Source organism: Mustela nivalis (assembly GCF_964662115.1).
Source record: "Mustela nivalis genome assembly, chromosome: 6".
NCBI classification, from domain to species: Eukaryota; Metazoa; Chordata; class Mammalia; order Carnivora; family Mustelidae; genus Mustela; species Mustela nivalis.
The window spans coordinates 110,496,442-110,516,127 of NC_139025.1; the positions used below are offsets into that span (position 1 = coordinate 110,496,442).

General features: G+C 36.9%; 2 protein-coding genes across 3 annotated transcripts in view; one reads left to right on the forward strand and one right to left on the reverse strand.

The window, feature by feature from the left end:
* Positions 1-19,686, forward strand: part of CCPG1 (cell cycle progression 1) — an 81,903-nt gene that overhangs the window by 57,297 nt on the left and 4,920 nt on the right. The gene's annotated exons all lie outside the window — the stretch shown is intronic.
* PIGB (phosphatidylinositol glycan anchor biosynthesis class B) overlaps positions 1-19,686 on the reverse strand; it is a gene marked incomplete at its 5' end in the record, with an annotated part of 41,016 nt that overhangs the window by 18,453 nt on the left and 2,877 nt on the right. Inside the window, 3 exons of the mRNA XM_082733852.1 lie at positions 2,117-2,257; positions 13,626-13,756; positions 15,162-15,266. Coding sequence (XP_082589978.1) covers positions 2,117-2,257; positions 13,626-13,756; positions 15,162-15,266 — 377 coding nt within the window. The remainder of the gene's footprint in view (positions 1-2,116; positions 2,258-13,625; positions 13,757-15,161; positions 15,267-19,686) is intronic.

Below are 19,686 nucleotides of genomic sequence, written 5' to 3' on the forward strand. Positions count from 1 at the left end.
TCAAAATAAAAAAGACAAGCATTTTGATCTATATGAATAGGCTCCCTCAGGCCTTTACAGCTCGAAGCATGCTGATCGCCTAGACCCAGCAAACTCATGTTCACTTTTTGATATTATTTAAAACATCATCTACTTTGTAAACCTTCTATTAATGTTTCCCTTGGAAGCAGAATTAGGCTTTTTTATTATCTGTTGTACAACATTTTGTTACATAACTATTTAGAACAGTCTATATCACTGATCAAGAATTACTGTTGTATCTCTTTCCCCCTACCCCCCGCCCTGCGCCAGATTTTGACCTTGGGAACAGACACTGCATCTTACTCACTTCTGAATCATCAAATGTTTGCTACAAAGCAGGCTAAATGCTTGTTGAATGAGTAAACTATACATTGTATTGCGATGAGAAAAAAGGCTTTTTATCTCCCTGTGTAAAAGCCTACATAATCTAAGCTCTTGTTGTCCCTGACTTCATTATCATATTCTCCAGTCTCTGCTGTTCCTCAGATATGCCAAATACACCTTTATGTCAAGGTCTTTGCTGGTCTCTTTGCCTGGAATATTCTTTCCTTATTTCCTTGTTTTAATTCCTTTAGGTTTTGGCTCTAGTGGCACCTTTTCATGATGGACTTCCCCATAAAAAATACCCTATAGGGACGCCTGGGTGGCTCAGTTGGTTGGACGACTGCCTTCAGCTCAGGTCATGATCCTGGAGTCCCGGGATCGAGTCCCACATCAGGCTCCCAGCTCCATGGGGAGTCTGCTTTGCTCTCTGACCTTCTCCTCGCTCATGCTCACTCTCACTGTCTCTCTCTCAAATAAATAAATAAAATCTTAAAAAAAATACCCTATAAAAAATAACAATGCTTCTCTCCTGCATCAGCATACTTTTTTTTTTTTTTAAAGATTTTATTTATTTGTCAGAGAGAGAGAGTGAACAAGCAGGGGGAGTGGCAGGCAGAGAGAGAAACAGGCTCCCCGCTGATCAGGGAGCCTGATGGAGTACTTGATCCCAGGAACCCCGGGGATCATGACCTGAGCCAAAGGCAGACGCTTGACTGACTGAGACACCCAGGCATCCCCTACACCAGCATTCTGTCCTTATCTATCATTATTTTTCCCTGTAGCATTTATCACTTGACAGATACATATTACTCTATGTTTTTAGTTTTCTGTCTTCTCCCACTAGAATATAAACTTCATGAAGGCAGGGACTTTGTTAAATTGCTCTATCCCCAGCATCTGGAACAGTACCTGGCACCTACTGGGATTAAACAAATATTTGCTGAATGAATGCAATACATTAAAACAATGTTAATAAATCTGAGAAATGACAACAGTGGTCACTTGGCTTCTAGATGATTTAGTCCTTTTTAATTCTTATCCAAAAATACTCAAACAGAGTGAATACTAGTATAGTAAAAAGACTGTTATTCTAAGAATCAGAATTAATTCAGCCCTTCAATAAATAATTATTCTGGATACTCTACTAGATACTTGGAATAAGTATGATCCTAGCAGCTCAAAATTAGAAGACATGTGTTTTTATTTTGGTTTGGTCTTGATTTTTTGCACAGGGGCCACACTAATTTTCTTTGTATTTTAGTATAGATGCTACTGAATTGAACACAGAAGACATGGGTTTCAATCCTAGTTCCATCACAGCAACCAACCCAGAGACTCTGGCTAAGGCATGTTTAATTTCACCATGCTCCGCCATTTCCTTACTACAAACTAAAAATACCTACATTGTCTATTCCAAGAATTGTGAGTCATGAGGTAATATGTAAATATACATTGTAAATTATAAAGCCTTATACAAATGTAAAAGAATCAAGTATCTCTAAAATGTACAAGAGAGATATTTAGGAAATGAAGTATAGAAAAATTCTAAGTGAGAAAAGTTCCAAAGATCTCCATTTAAGTAAATTAAAACAATTATAGTTAATAATCATAAATATAAAAATATAAATTATAAATTTGGAAATATTGTTTCCCTAGTCTGACAATTCTGACATTAGAAGATATAATAATTGACTACAAGATATAAAATCTTGTTCATAATCTATAATTTATAGGTTATGGACATTAATAGATGGATTGTAGCCGTACTTACCCTATAGGTAAAAACTGATGCAGAATAAGATCAAGCTTTTTCTGTTCTTGCCAGAAATGTCTAAAGACCAAGGGTATCCATGGAATGATAGCTGTGGGACGAATTACGAAGGCAAGTGCCACCAGGGACGAGTACTTGACACTATAAGCAAGGAAAATGTATTATCAAGAAACTAGGAAATGAGTGTAGAATTTATGCTGTGATATAACATTTTTTTTTCCTAATGAGAGCATTTTCATTTTGGTATAGATATGTAAAGTTGGGTAAGGTACTTACACTTTTTGACTCTTAATTTTCCTCCTCCATAAGAAGAGGTAATATCTAAGGTCTTTTTCAGCTCTAATAGCCCATTCTAGTATTTGAAATTAAGTTATTCTATGTCTTAATGCTAGTCTTTAGCCATACGACTCTGCCAATTGCTTTCCTGATGGAAAATTACCAAGCCTCTCCTAAGGAGATTAAAGGAAATCACACAAAACCATTCTCTAATTAAAAAAAAAAAAAGAAGAAATGCATTTAAGGAAATACTAGGATTTAGGCAGTGTTGGGCTTCTTAGTACCTACAATTTTGTTTTGAAAGTAAACTGCTAATTTTATGCAAATAGAAGGTCTATATGTATAAATGATTAAAAGCCTATCATACAAAACTCTAAGATCATGGATAAAAATGTAGATTTTTACTATTAGGGCTTACCTCAATAAATGGCTAAAGAAGACTAATAATTTAATCATAAGGACAACATACAGTAGATTATCACATGGAAATAGTGGTAGCTCTGCTAAAAACTGAAGGCAAGCAAAATAAAACTTTATGGTACCATTTTATATCTATTAACTAATAAAGAGCTATAGATGCATTTCTAATGTTGGTGAGGATATAAGAGCAGGGATTCCATTCAAATGCTTACAGAGACCACACAAGTAATAAAAATGAATGATATAGACTGTGGGGAGGTTCTGATATTGTCATGAAGGAATCTTGGCCCAAGATGTTGCTGGGCCTCCCATTTTTTCAAGAGAAACTAGAAACCAAGGTTTTTATGTAAGATCTCCCAATTTTTAAAAATCTTCGCCAAGTAGTTTCTTCAGAAAACAAAAACTCTTATGCAGGTGAAATAAAACATATTCGTAGGTTGATCTGATTTGCTCGCATCCTAATTGCTACTTCTGCTATAGAGAAACTATTGAGAGGACACCCAAGTGTATACTTCCAGTCCTAACCTCACTCCAAACTTCCAGACTTGGATTTCTTACTCTTTTCTGAATATTTCTACATAGATTGCTACTGGCACTCAAAATCAGAGCACCTGAAATAAGCCCCAAACCTTCCCTGAAACTTCAGTGTCTAATATTTATAGCATCACTCAGTTTCTCAGTCTTAAAATTGTAAAGTCCCTCAAACAGCAACATCTCACCCCACACATCCACCTTGTTTCCTTCCCAGTCCCATCATTTTACATTAAGTCACTTGTCTGGAATATTTTAAAAGTTGTTGTCTTACTTTTTTGTGTGCCCCCAAATAATCCTTTATTTCGTATCATTGTCATCAACAACACTTACTAAGCACTTACTTTGTAAGAGGCCCTCTGCTATATATACTTTATATAGATTTTCATTTAATTGTGAAGAGAGATGTTTTATTGTTACCATTTTACAGAAATCAATGCTTATATATTTTCCGTCCATCCTTACATCTTTTATTTATAAAATTTTTAAAAACGTTTTCAAAATCTCATATATTCTAAGTCCAGGAATAGTACCTGTCATGTTTATCCAGGGAAGAATGCTTTTACCGCAGTTGCCTGTGCTATGTGACCCTCTCTTCCTGACTGAACACAGGCAGCCAAGCTAAATCTAGCCAGTGTGAAACTATAGGAATGATGACATTTAACAGACCTAATCAGATTTTCTTAAATTAAATGCAAAATAGAAAAAGTTGGTCAACTGGTAGTGAGGACAGAAATGGAGACTAGCTGAGCCTTAAAATCAGACAACCAAAACAAATTCATAGACTGGGCTATAAAGGCACAACAGAACAGACTTTTTCCCAAAACTGCCATAATTCATTCATTTCATTTATGTGGCTGAGATACTCTATAATTTTCTACTAGGCCTGGCCACAAGGTACCTCTTTTCCTTATTTTTACTTTCAGCCCTACAATAAGGCTCTCATCATATAGGTAAAATTAAGTGAATGCCTATTCTTTTTTTTTTTTTTTAAAGATTTTATTTATTGGGCGCCTGGGTGGCTCAGTGGGTTAGGCCGCTGCCTTCGGCTCAGGTCATGATCTCAGAGTCCTGGGATCGAGTCCCGCATCGGGCTCTCTGCTCAGCGGAGAGCCTGCTTCCCTCTCTCTCTCTCTGCCTGCCTCTCCATCTACTTGTGATTTCTCTCTGTCAAAGAAATAAATAAAAAATAAATAAATAAATAAATAAAGATTTTATTTATTTATTTGACAGAGATCACAAGTAGGCAGAGAGGCAGGCAGAGAGAGAGGAGGAAGCAGGCTCCCCGCTGAGCAGAGAGCCCGATGTGGGGCTCGATCCCAGGACCCCGAGATCATGACCTGAGCCGAAGGCAGCAGCTTAACCCACTGAGCCACCCGGGCGCCCCTGAATGCCTATTCTTGCAGTCAGGAGTCTTAATGCTGAAATGATCTTACTTGAGTTGATTCTCCCAACAACCTTTTTCTATAGGAAGAATGGATTCTTAAATAGACCAAATTCTGGCTTTCTCCCTTTCATTATATTCTCCCTTTCATTTCATTATATTTCTCCCTTTCATTATATTCTCCCTTTCATTTCATTATATTTCTCCCTTTCATTATATTCTAAATACTGGTACTGCAAGGGAATGCTTTCTTACTCAGATTTGATTATATCATGCTTTCAAAAGCCTTCAGTGGTTCCTTACAACCTACAGAATCAAGTCCAAGCTCTGGAGAAGGGCAAAGTCCCATTCCAGCCTCATCCTTTATTCTTCCCTTCTCCCATGCTTCCAGCCATGTGTATGGTAGAAGAGACAACCTGCCCACAACAAAATGAAGCCCTTCTACAGCTCTGTGTTTTTGCTCATGTTGGTTGTTCCATTTGTCTGGTATTTGCTTCCCCAGTTTATATAGATCCAAATCAGTCCATATATTTTCTTTAATTTACTTTTTAAAACTTAAGTATAGTGGATATATAGTATTGTTATTGGTTTCAAGTGTACAATATAGTGATTTGACATTTTTACACATTACAAAATGCTCACCACAAAAACGGTAGTTTCCATCTATTACCATACAGAATTATTACAACATTATTGACTATATTCCCAATGCTATACTTAATATCCTCATGACTAATTTATTTTATTTTGAAGATTTTATTTATTCAACAGAGAGAGAGAGAGATCACAAGTAGACAGAGAGGCAGGCAGAGAGACAGGGGGAAAGCAGGCTCCCCGCTGAGCAGAGAGCCCAATGTGGGGCTTGATCCCAGGACCCCGAGATCATGACATGAGCCGAAGGCAGAGGCTTAACCCACTGGGCCACCCAGGCACCCCACTAATTTATTTTATAAATGGAAAACTGTACATCCAAATTTGCCCATCCAATGCATTCCTCCACCCATCAATTTGTTCCCTGTATTTGTGAGTCTGTTTCTGTTAAGTTTATTTATTTGTTGTTTTTTAGATTCTACTTTTTTTTAAAGATATTATTTATTTATTTGACAGACAGAGATTACAAGTAGGCAGAGAGGCAGTCAGAGAGAGGAGGAAGCAGGCTCCCTGATGAGCAGAGCCCGATGTGGGGCTCCATCCAAGGACCCTGGGATCATGACCTGAGACTTTACCCCACTGAGCCACCCAGGTGCCCCTAGATTCTACTTTTAAGTGAAATTATATGGTATTTATCTTTCTCAGGCTTATCTAATATCCTCTAGGTCCATCCATGTTTTTGGAAAATGGCAAGATTTCATTCTTTTTTTTTTTAAAGATTTTATTTAAAGATTTCATTCTTTTTTATGGCTGAGTAATAGTCCACTGTGTGTGTGTGTGTGTGTGTGTGTGTGTGTGTGTGTGTACAAACCTTCTTTATCTGTTCATCTATTGATGGATACTTCGGTTGCTTCCGTATCTTGCCTATTATAATTATTTATAATAATAATAATATATAATTTATAATAATTGCTGCAGTAAACATAGGAGTGCATATTAGTGTTTGCCTTTTCAAGATTTTATTTATTTCTGAGAGAGAGAGAGAGAGCATGAGCATAAGCAAGTGGAGAAGCAGGCTCCCCACTGAACAACGAGTACAAATCAGGATTTGATCCCAGGACCCTGGAATCTGAAGGCAGATGCTTAACTGACTGAGCCACCCAGGTGGCTAAAATGGATTTTGCATTTTCTTTGGATAATAACCAGACACATTGCTGGATCATACATATGGTATTTCTGTTAGTCAACACTTGTAATTTTTTGTCTGTTTGGTAATAGCTATTCTGATAGGTGTGAGGTGATATCTCATTTTGATTTTTATTTGCATTTATTTCCCTGATTATTAGTGATATTGAGCATTTTTTTCATGTGTCTGTTGGACATCTGTAGGTCTTCTTTGGAAAAATCTCTACTTAGGTCGTCTGCCCATTTTTTAATTTGATTTTTTAAAATTGTATGAGTTCTTTATGATTTTGGATATTAACCCCTTACTGGGTATATCATTTGCAAACATCTTCTCCCATTCAGTAGTTTGTTTTTACATTTTGTTGATGGTTTGCTGTGTTGCTCACGTAGTCCCAAAAGTTTATTTTTACATTTGTTGCCTCTGCCTAGGGAGACAGATCTAAAACAATGTTGCTAAAACTGACATCCAAGAGTTTACCATTGTTTTCTTTTAGGAGTTTTATGGTCTCAGGTCTTACATTTAGGTCTTTATTTGATGTTTATTTTTTGTATATGGGTTGATAAAGTAATCGAGTTTCAGTCTTTTCCATTTAACTATCCAGCTTATCCATCACCACTTATTAAAAAGACTGCCTTTTCCCCATTGTATATTCTTGCCTATCTTTGTCATAGATTAATTGACCATAGAAGTGTGGATCCAGGGGTGCCTGGGTGGTTCAGTCAGTTAAGCATCTGCCTTTGACTCGGGTCATGATCTCAGGGTTCTGGGATTGAGCCTCACATTGGGGCTCCCTGCTCAGTGGGGATTCTGCATCTCCCTCTCCATCCCTTCTGCTTATGCCCACTATCTTTTTCTCTCTCGATATAAATAAAATCTTTTTAAAAAGTGTGGGTTTACTTTTGGACTCTATATTGTTCCACTGATCTATGTATTTTAGTGCCCATACATTTCTTTTTTTGATTACTATAGCTTTGTAGTATAATTTGAAATCTGGGAGTGATACTTCCTGCATTGTTCTTCTTTCTCAAGATTGTTTTGGCTATTCCGGGTGTTTATGTTGTTTTTGTTTTTCTTGTTCCATACAATTTTGGTATTATTTGTTTTACTTCTGAGAAAAATGCTACTGGTACACTGATAGAGATTTCAATGAATCTGTAGAATGCTTTGGGTAATATGGACATTTTAACAATATTAATTTTCTAATCCACAAATATGGTACATCTTTCCATTTACTTGTGTCGTCTTTAATTTCTTTCATGAATGTTTTACAGTTTTTAAGAGTCTTTTAAAGGGTCTTTCACTTCCTTTATTGAATTTATTTATTTATTGAATTTATTCCTAGGTATTTTTAACATACAATTATAAATGGCACAGCTTTCCTCCCATCCAAGTACTAACCAGGCCCGACCCTGCTTAGCTTCCGAGATCAGACGAGATCGGGCGCATTCAGGGTGGTATGACCGTAGACAGGCACAGCTTTCCTAATTTCTCTGACTGCTAGTTTATATAGAAACACAAAGATTTCTGTATATTAATTTTGTATCCTGTAACCTTATTGTGTTAGTTCTAAGTTTTTTTGGCGGGAGTCTTTACAGTTTTCAATATGTAGTATGTTAGCTGTAGAAGTGAGTTTTACTTCTTCCTTACCAATTTGGATGCCTTTTCTTTTTCTCATCTGATTACTATGACAAGACTTCCAGTACTATGTGGAATAATAGTGGCAAGAGTGGGCATCCTTGTCTTGTTCCTGACCTTAGATGAAAAGCTTGAAGCTTTTCACACTCACTGAGTGTGGTTATTAGCTGTGGGTTCATCATTTATGGCCTTTATTATGTTGAGGTATATTCCTTCTGCATCCACTGTTTTGAAAGTTTTACCATAAATGGATGTCAAATTTTGTCAAATGCTTTATCTGTATCTATTGAGATGATCATATGATTTTTAATCTTATTTTGTTGCATATATCATGTTGATTTGCATGTAACGATCCTTGCATCTCTGGAATAAATTTCACTTGATTATGATCAATGATACCTTTAATGTATTATTGAATTCAGTATGCTAATATTTTATTGAAGATTTTTGAATCGACATTCATTAGAAATACTGGCCTGTAATTTTTTGGGGGGGCAGGGGGTAGTGTCTTTGGTTTTGTTATCAGGGTAATGTTGGCCTTATAATGAATGAATTTAGAAGAGTTCCTTCCTTTTTAATTTTTTGGAATTGTTTGAGAAGGATCTGTATTAACTTCTTTAAAAGTTTTGTAGAATTCATCTGTGATGTCATCTGATCTTGGACTTTTGTTTGTTGGGAGTTTTTTGACTATTGATTCATTTTCATTACTAGTGATCAGTCTGTTCAGATTTTGTTTCTTCCGGATTCAGTCCTGAAAAATTATGTTTCTAAATTTATCCATTTCCTCTACGTTCTCCAATTTGCTGGCATATAATTTTTTTTTGTAATAGTCTCTTATAATCCTTTGTATTTCTATGGTGTTGGCTATAATTTCTCCATTTCATTTCTGATTTAAGTCCTTTTTTTCCTTGATGAGTAGTCTTGGCTAAAGGTTTTTAAACATTATCTTTTTAAAAAATCAGCTGTTAGTTTCACTGATCTTTTCTTTTCTTTTTTTGGTCTCTGTTTCCCCCCACTGGGATCTTCTTATTTTCTTCTACTAACTGTTTTTTTTTTTCCCCTACTAAATTTACACTTGATCTTAGCCAAAAGGCCGAGAAGCGATTTTCCCTACTAAATTTAGATTAGGCTAGATTGTTTGAGATTTTTCTTACTTCTTGAGGTAGGCATGTTTTGTTACGAATGTCCTTAGAACTTCTTTTGTGTCCTAAAGATTTTCAGATGTTATATTTCCATTTTCATTAGTCTCATGGTATTTTTTCATTCCTTCTTTGATTTCTATATTGACTGGTTGCTTGTTTAGTAGCATGCTTTTGGCCTTCACTTTTTTCCAGTTTTTCAAAATTGTAATTGATTTCTAGTGTCATACTGTTTTCCGAAACTATGCTAGTAATATTTCAATCTTCTTACATTTATTGAGACTTATTTTTGGCCTAACATGTGATCTGTTCTAGAGAATGTTTCATGTGTACTTCAAAAAAATGTGTATTCTGCTGTTTGGGGGTGAAATATTCTATGTCTGTTAAGCTGATCTGGTTTAATGTGTCATTAAAGGTACTGTTTCCTTATTTTTGTCTGGATGATCTATCCATTGTAGCAAGTGGGGCATTAAAGTCTCCTCCTTCTACTATATTTCTCCTTTTAGGTCTGTTAATATCTTCTTTATATATTTGGGTGCTGCTATGTTGGATACATAAATATTTACAGTTGTTATATCCTCTTGTTGGATTGATCCCTTTATCATTATATAATGCCCTTCTTCTCCTTTTTTTTTTTTTTTTTGAAAAGATTTTATTTATTTGTCAGAGAGAGAGAGAAGCGAGAGTGAGCACAGGCAGACACAGTGGCAGGCAGAGGCAGAGGGAGAAGCAGGCTCCCTGCCGAGCAAGGAGCCCAATGCGGGACTCGATCCCAGGATGCTGGGATCATGACCTGAGCAAAAGGCAGCTACTCAACCGAGTCACCCAGGCGTCCCTATAATGCCTTTCTTTGTCTCTTGCTATAATCTTTGTGTTAAGTCTATTGTTGTCTAAGAATTACCACCTAGTTTTTCTTCACTTCCGTTTGCATGGAATATCTACATTCAACCCTTCACTTTCAGTACATGTCTTTTGGTCTGAATTAAGTCTCTTCTATGCAGTATACAGATGGGGTTTTGTTTTTGTTTCTTTTTAATCCATCCAGTTGCTTCATGGCTCTTGGTTGGAGCATTTAGTTCATTTACATTTAATGTACTTATTCATAGGTATGTACTTACTGTCATCTTAACTGTTTTCTTTCTTTTTTTTTTTTAAAGATTTTATTTACTTATTTGACAGAGAGAGATCACAAATAGGCAGAAAGGCAGGCAGAGAGAGGGGGAGGGGAGCAGGTTCCCTGCGTAGCAGAGAGCCCAATACGGGGCTCGATCCCAGGACACTGAGATCATGACCTGAGCCAAAGGCAGAGGCTTAACCCACTGAGCCACCCAGGTGCCCCTTGTTAACTGTTTTCTATTTGTTTTTGTAATTCTCTGTTCTTTTCCTCTTGCTCTTTTCTCTTGTGATTTCATGACTTTCATAGTGTTATGCTTGGGTTCCTTTCTATTTTTTGTGTATATATTATTGGTTTTTAGTGCCATGAGGTTCATTCTAAAAGCACAGTAATCTACCCTCTCCATGATTATGTATTTGATATCATATTGTACATATTTTTATTTTGTCTATCTCTTAACTAATTATTGATTTTACTAATTTTGTCTTTAAATTTTATGCTGCTATTACTTTTACTGTATTTTGCTTTTGCCAGTGAAATTCTCCTTTGATAATTTTCTTAAGTTTTTTGCTTAGAGGATTTCCTTTCACATTTCTTGTAACACTGGTATGGTGGTAATGAACTCCTTTAAGCTTTTTTGTTTGGACAGATTTTTATCTCTTCTTAATTCTTGCTGGGTAGAGCATTCTTGGTTGTAGGTTTTTTCATTTCAGCACTTTGAATATATTACGCCAGTCTCTTCTGGCCTGCAAAGTTTCTGCTGAATAAATAGCTAATAGTTGTATGGGTGGTTTGTTGTATATAACTAGTTGCTTTTCTCTGACTGTTTTTGAGGTTCTCTCTTTATCTTTACTTTTTGGCATCCTAATTATTATGTGTCTTATTTTGGATCTCTTTGGGTTCATCTTGTTTGGGGTCTTGTGCTTTCTGGACTTGGATGTCAGTTTCCTTCAGGGAACTTTTCAGCTATTTTCTCTTCAAATAAGTTTTCTACCCCTTTCTCTCTCTTCTTCTGGGACCCCTGTAGTGTGAATGTTAGTCTGCTTAATGTAATAGAGGTCCCTTACCAATTCTCATTTTTAAAAATTCTTTTCTATTTGCTCTTGTTTGGATTATTTCCACTACCCTGTCTTCCAGATTGCTGCTCTGCATCCTCTAATCTACTTTTGATTCCATGCAGTGTATTTTTCATTTCAGTTATTACATTCTTCAGCTAAAACTGGCTCTTTTTTGTATTTTCTATCTCCTTTTCACTGAGTTCATCCACTCTTTTCCTAATTTTGGTGAGCATTTATGACCATTACTTTGAATTCTTTACCATGTAGATTACTTGTTTCCATTTTCTTTAGTTCTTTTTTGGAGGTTTTGTCTTATTCTCATTTAAAACGTATTTCTCTATCTCATTTTATCTGACTCTCTATGTTTGTTTATTGGTATTAGGTAGGTCAGCTATGTCTCCTTGTTTAAAGGTAGTGTCCCATGGGCCTAGAAAAGCTTTCCCCCTGCTCACCAGAACCAGGCATTCCAGGGCTATCCTTGTATGAGCTGTGTGATCTCCCACTGGTGACAGGCCACAGCTGGTGTGGGTGTACTGGTGGGCAGGGATGCCCTTCTTATCCAGGACTGGAGTCACTATGGAGGGGTACCAGCTCTGACAGTGGCTGCCACCTGGGTATGGCATGGTGGCAGTTGCTTTGGAGGGGCATCTGCCAGGTTGGGTGAGGCAGATCTGCAGGGGAATGCCAGGGTGGGGCAAGCTATGCTAGCAAGGTAGATAAAAAGTGTCAGAACTGTTATTTGCCAGTGTTGGGCCAGCTGGGCTGAAGGTAGGCAAGAAAAATGGTGCCTACCAGCACTTCTGTTCCTGGGGAAAGTGCCCAGCCTCTCTGGTACATGCCTTAAAATTTGTCAATAAATCTCCTTCATGTCTGGCTCAGGTGATTTTTAAACTGCTGCTTCTTTACTGGTTTTTGGAGCAAGTGATGCTGTCTCTAGGCCCTTTAAGAGCACAGTCTAGGTCTTCTATAGGCCTCTGGGTCTTTTGGAGTTAAACTCCACTGATATTAAAAGCAGACATTATGGAGACTCACATTCCTGATGCAGATCCCCAGCATGGAGTCCCCGCTGTGGAGTTGAACCCCTTAACTCCACAAAGATGACCTCCACACTTATGATATCCCTTCTGCTGGGGTCACTGCTGGACGCTTTTCAAATGGCTGTTTTTCCACTGGGTCTCAAGGGAAACGGACTACATGTGAGACTTCCAAGTGGGGAGCCTCAGTTTCCTATAGAACTTGGGGACCCCTGGATATCAACTAGTTGTTTTTCCAAGTCAGATGTTCTGGGAGGTTGTTTTCTGGTGCAGATTTCAGGGGCCAGAGTGCCAGACTGGGGGCATCAACCCCTTGCTTTTCTGGAAGAAGTGTCTAGCTGGTGAGATCTCTCCCTATTGTGTGCTGCCATGCTGCATGTGGGGTTTTTTGTGAGACTGTGTCTCTGCTTGTTCTACCTATCTTTACCCTTTCTTGTGGAGAGCAATTCATCTAGCTTTCAGATCTTTTTTGGAAGGAAGTGATCCATATGTTCCTATAGATGGCATGTCTGAGGTGGAGGTAAGTTCAGAATCTTCCTGTGCTGCTATCTTGGACCCAATCTCCTGGGTCCTTATATTTTCTCTTTGCCCTTCCAGATCTATTTTCCTCTATTCTTCACTTGCTCTATGTGCAGGGAAGCTGACCTACCTGATCTGTATCAATGAGCTCACTTGGTTTCTGGCTTCTGACTGGCCTTGACTGATTGGAGGGCAGAAGAGTTAAGTCAGGGCATTTTATTTCCCCAGTTCTCTTCTTGCTGTGGCTAAAGGCTGGCTGTGCATATCCCCTATTAGGGCTCTCTCTTGAGTTACACCTTTGTATGGATTCACACAACAATAACCTCACTTTGGGGCCACAGAGTAGCAGAAACTTCTTCCTATTACTAGCCCTGTGATACTATGGTTGTCCCCTTATTGACTTTTCTAAACATTGGCTAAATATTTATACATAGTCCTTTTACTAAACTGCCCTTCATTACCTAGTTTGCATATATCTGTTTCCTACTATAAGAAATGTATCAACTGACAGTGTGGTTTTAATAAACTTCATGAAATAATAAACATCTGGGGGTCCACCAGACATTACAATATGTTGCTATTTAAGATTTTTCACAGTATTATTAACAGTAATATATCTCACCTGTTCATAGACTTTGAACCTTCCAAAGGATAGTAGAAAAGAGCAATTATAGTGAGAACAGTTTCCATGGTGTTTGTAAGAGTTCTGGTACAGCAATACCATGTGAACCAAGAGCACAACTGGCAAAAAAACTAAGAACAATTGTAAGCAAACATATATGGAGTATAAAAGGAAAAGCTCAGTATTATCTTCTATGGAAAACAGCAAGTATACATACTGCAAAAATCACATCAAAACATAAATGATATTGAAAATAAGCATGCCCATTGTTTTCAAGAAGTTACATTATACATAGGTCTATAATAATACCAGATATGTAGGTGTTAAAGTTACCAAGTTTATAATTTCAGGTAAATTGACTAAAATAATAAACCAGGCTTTAGAAGAACATGCAAACAGAAGCATCAAGTCTACAAAGCAAATGTCTTAAACTTGTTAGCTGGTGCAAGGATGTTAAACATGTGGTATTAGATTCCTAGCTCTTCAAATACAGCCTTTAAAAAATGTTCCAAATTTTTGTGGATTTACAGGCTTCTCCTAATCTAGAAGAACCTGGTACTACTACTTTGGGGGAAGGATTTCAAAGGTATTACACTTTTTGACATTTTAGGTTGAGCCTTCTTCAGTGTATGTAAGCACAAAGTAGACTGATTTTATCCTTGAATCCATTAACAAAGACTCAATCGCTAAACCCTCCTGTCTTTTTAATGCAAATAAACACACTATCTAGAGATATGTCTTAGTAATAATTAGCAAATTAATTAATATTTATTAATAAATTAATGATACATTATATTCCAGAAATTTGTTGATAAATTGGTTACTTGGAATTGGGAATATATTTTCCGGTAGAAACAGTATTAAAAAGGTAGTAAGATTTCTAAGCTAGCTTGTATAAAAATTTATTTAAGAAAGACCCAAGGGAGGTTAACTACAGTACTAAAGAATCCAATCACTCTTCAGGATATGGTTTCAATGAGAAATTCCATTCAAAATTTGAATGTGGTATCAGGAATCTATCTACCCACTGTGAAATAAGCCAGTCTGACAAAGGACAGTTTTCTACACCACATTTTCTCCCTTACAGAGTCTACCTCTTTCAAACACTCAGGCTAGAGGTGAAAGAATGCTTCAGTGAAAACCTGCTTCTTAGGCTCAGTCTCAGCTAGCTAGAGGTAGTGAACAAAGGTTGTACACAGTGGAGGTTATTTGTGAGGTAGACAATGATTAGAACAATTCCTATTGAATTTTGTAGAAAGTGACGCAAGGACTCTGACAGGTTTGATGAAAGTGCTTCCAAGCCTGTTCCTGGGGTTTAGCCTCTCAAAGATTTTGAGGCTTCAGTCACCTGGGGAGCAATCAGAAGTAGAGAAATGGCATGTACCACTTGCATTTTGCTGTTCTTCAATATGGAGGTGCCTCTATAATAAAGTTGTACAAATTATCTTTTGAAGCTGTTTTGAGAACTGGCATTTTTTCATGTGCTTCATGCTATTAGGAATGAAATGAATAGTTTCTAAAGTGTTTAGGACTTACCACCCATTTTGCCATTTGCTGATTTTCAAGTTGCTTCATTAATGAGTAGAGTCTGATGTCTGCTATAGCAGACAAAAGTGCTTGGGCAAGTCTAGGAATCCAAATCTTTAAATAGTTTAAAAAGAAAAAGAAGATATTAAAAAACGTGTACTGGTTCACACAGAATTATCATTAAGAAATCAACAAACTGATCCAACTATCAACTGAAGGGCATTCTTAGTACAAAAATAATATAATATATAGTATTCTATTCTTTTGCAAAAATACCTGTTTTTCTACAACAATGACATTAATCTTTCAGGGATATGCCCAAGGTAGTTTTATTCCCTTTCTTTCTGTAATTTATATATTACAACACTACTACCATTTTAAACATTTATTTATTTATTTATTTGAGAGAGAGTGATCGAGACAGAACATGAGAGGGGGGAGGTCAGAGGGAGAAGCTGGCTCCCCACTGAGCAGGGAGCCTGATGAGGGACTTGATCTGGAGACTCTGTGATCATGACCTGAGCCGCAGTCACTTACCCAACTGAATCACCCAGGCCACAACACTATTACTTTTAATATAGATAGCCAACAAAACAGTTCATTGTGTTAAGGTTCTATTTTAGAAGCACACTTAATGATCTTTGTTAGCATAACAATATTAAATTTTTATGAAGTATTTATAGTAATATGTGATAGGTATCATACCAAGTACTTTACGTGTATCAGCGCATTCAGTCCTAACAATCCCTGTGAGATCAGCACTGCTTTATAAGTGAGGAAACTGAGGTAAAGAGACATTAAATAATTTTCTCAGGGCTGCACAGCTAGCGTAGAAACCAGAATTCAAACCCAGGTCTTCCTCATTCTAAAGACGGTGCTCTTAACTACTAAGATACATTGCTTCCCCATCCTGCAATATGGATAATAAAATGAGTTACTTTTTTTTTTCTATAAAAGGACAAGTATTCTACAACTACAAAAACACAGTAATCAGATGATATTAAAAAGTAAATTTAAGGGTAAAACTAAAGAGTAAATATTATAACTTAATTACTGCTAGTAATTAAGTTATAATATTAATTATGCTATACATCTTTGAGAGTTTTAAAAAAAATGTTTTTTTTTTATGTTTTTAAATGAGTTTTAAAAAAATGTATCACAGTTATCATTAACAAATAACACACTGCTAGAGGACAATTTAATCTAGGTTAGCTCAAAGATGTTTTCTAAAAATATATTTAATTTTTACTTGTGTTGGATCAGTCTTTATTAATTTTGCAGTGCAATTAGAGTGGCTTTACTTTCAGGTGCCAATGGCTTCTAACACTTTAGCTTTATATGTTCCTCCTCTTTGTCAGTAATTTGTAAATAAATGTTTAAGTTTTAAAGGTATGTTGTACTTCATAATTTCACTTAAACTCTGCCCTGTAAAATACAGCAAAAGGCACCTATGTACATACCTTCTGATTACTCTGCCTAGAGATTTTTATGCTTCATTCTTGCCTCTCAGGCCTGAAAGTAGTTTATGTGAGAAGTCAGTTTAGCTACGAGTTTAATGTAAGACAACAGTACAAAGAAACCACTAAAACTATATGTTGTGCAATGACAGGAGTATAACATTTGTACGATTAATGGTTCTACTATATTCTGAACTAGTTACCCTAGCTTTCAATATTATATTCAATTTGGAGACCTACATTTTAAGATAGATTTTAATAAATTATAAGATGTCTAAAGGATATTATCTGATTATGATATTTAGAAATAGAGATATTTATCCTGGATAAATAAAACTTTCTGAAGGGTTGCTTGTAGAAAACTTGAATTTAAAAAAAGGTACATTTGGGGCCCCTGGATGACTCAGTCATATAAGCAACTGCCTTTGGCTCAGGTCATGATCCCAGGGTCCTAGGAGAGAGCCACATTTTGGGTTCCTGACTAAGTGGGAGCCTGCTTCTCCCTCTACGCCTGTTTGTACTTGCTCTTTCTTTCTCTGTCTCAGATAAATAAATACAATATTAAAAATAATAAAAATAAAAGAAGGTAGATTTTAGTTCAACACAAAAGTAAGTAGAGATGTAAATTCCCAGTTATTCGAACTCTCTCCAGACCTTTAAGATACTGTAATTTTCTAGGTTTACAGTAAAGACCTGAGAAGAATTAAGTAGCACTTATACATGACTTCTGGAAATGAAAAGTAGAGGGGTGGGGCAAAGAGAAGGAACATGCAAGGGGTAAATCTAGAGTATGGTACTGTGCTGGCAGCTCACCATTCTCCTGTTCTTTAAGCTCCTGATTCTTCCATTAATCTCCAGATGCCAAATGCCCTTATATTTCTTCTGACTATTGAAAGCCCCCACTTTGGTCCCCTATTCAGGTCTGTCTTCTATATCCCTTTCTTCTCATTTGTTCTAAGCCAGTACTGTCCAGTTGAGATATAACATGATCCATGCATGTAATTTAAAATTTTATAGTAGCCAAATTAAAAACTAAAAACAATCCCAAACAGGTAAAATTAATTTGTTATTTTGTTTAACCCAATATATCTAAAATATCATCATTTCATCAAAATAAGATATTACAGAAACATTTTACATTTTTATTTTGTACTAGGTTTTTGACATCCAGTATGAATTTTGCACTAATGGCACTTCTCAATGTGGACTAGCCACATTTCAAATATTCAATAGACCCATGGGGCTAGTGGCTACCATATTAGACAGTGCAATTCTAAGCCATTACTAGTTCTGTAAACACACTTCATGCAGTTTGGGGACAAGCTATCTAGGCTATAAATAAGCAGACCTAAGATCTAGTTTTATTCTTTATTTTTAAAAAAAAGGTTTTAGGGGCGCCTGGGTGGCTCAGTGGGTTAAGCCTCTGCCTTGGGCACATGTCATGATCTCAGGGTCCGGGCATCAAGCCCCCATCAGGCTCTCTGCTCAGCAGGGAATCTGCTTCCCCCCCCCCTCTCTCTGTCTGCCTCTCTGCCGACTTGTGATCTCTGTCAAATAAATAAAATCTTAAAAAAAAAAAGTTTTAAAAAATATTTTATTTATTTATTTGAGAGATAGAGTGCACTAGTGGAGGGGAGGGGCAGAGGGAGAGGGAGAAACAGGCTCCCTACAAGGAGACTGACGTGGGGTTTGATTCCAGGCTCCTGGAATCATGATAAGCTGAAGACAAATGCTTAACCCACTGAGCCACCCAGGCACCCCAGGATCTAGTTTTGGCTCTGCTTTTAACATCCTGTGACCTTGGTCTATTTATTTCACTTCTCTGGCCCCTTCTAGTTTCAAAATCATGTGGTCTATGTTTAAGATAATCAATATGATGGGGCGCCTGTGTGGCTCAGATGGGTTGAAGTCTCTGCCTTCGGCTCAGGTCATGATCCCGGGGTCCTGGGATCGAGCCCTACATCAGGCTCTCTGCTCAGTGGGGACCCTGCTTCTCTCTCTGCCTGCCTCTCTGCCTACTTGTGATCTCTGTCAAATAAATAAATAAATAAATAAAATCTTTGAAAAAAAGATAATATGACAGTATGAATGACTAACTGATAGCATCTTAAGTTTTCTCCATCTGGTCAAGCTCCAGATAGGACAGATTTTTGTGGGGAGGGACAGTGGGGTGGGGATGGGGACTAGAGGAGGCTTACTTTAAATCACAGGTGGGTCAGCTAGAGGTTGAGGGAAGTGGATAGGTCCTGGAGGAATAGGAAGTTTTCTATCTTGAAGACTCTTTCATTCACAATATAATCTTCTTCTTAGGATATAAGATATCCTTGATGACTTCTTGAGATATAAGATATCCTTGATAGCATTACATATATTTGCCTGTGGTTCCAGGCTTTATGGTTACCCCAAATAATCTGGAAACCCTTTCAGGACAAGGGAGTTTACAGCCCCTAAGTCCAACATCTGTCCATGGAAGAAATGCTGCTGCTGCTCTAAATTCTCCTTCCCCATGATACTTCCATGTGTCTTTCCAGGTTCTAAGAAACCCTCAGGATTAGGACTGCCTTTGGAATTCTGGGTTACTTCCCTAACAGAAAATGGGGAAGGCCCAAACTTCTGAGTCTAATCTGAGGACAGCTTAAAAGATCTTCAGAGTGAGTTTAGGGAAATTTTTGGCCCCATTAGTTCTTTTGTATCCTCCTTGGCAACTGACCCCAGAAGTACATGATCTAGGAATTACAACCTTACTTACTATTGCTGCCTAATTACTATATACATAGCACAATGGTTGTGCATATCATCAAATTCTTATCAAATTAATTTTCTCTAAGATTTATTTTCAACACTAAATGCTGAGTAGGTTTATATGTATTCTTTATAAACTCATATAACAGGATCTTCTGCTCACAAGTTAAAACAAAATACAACACTCCTCTCATGAGTGAGAGAAGTGTTGTATTTCTTATTTCTTATATCTTATTTCGTGAAGGATGAATACGTCTAAAGTCCAAATAATTAATATATAATGTAGTCATTCTGAAAGTCTGAATATCTTAATAGGATTCACAGGATTCCTTTAA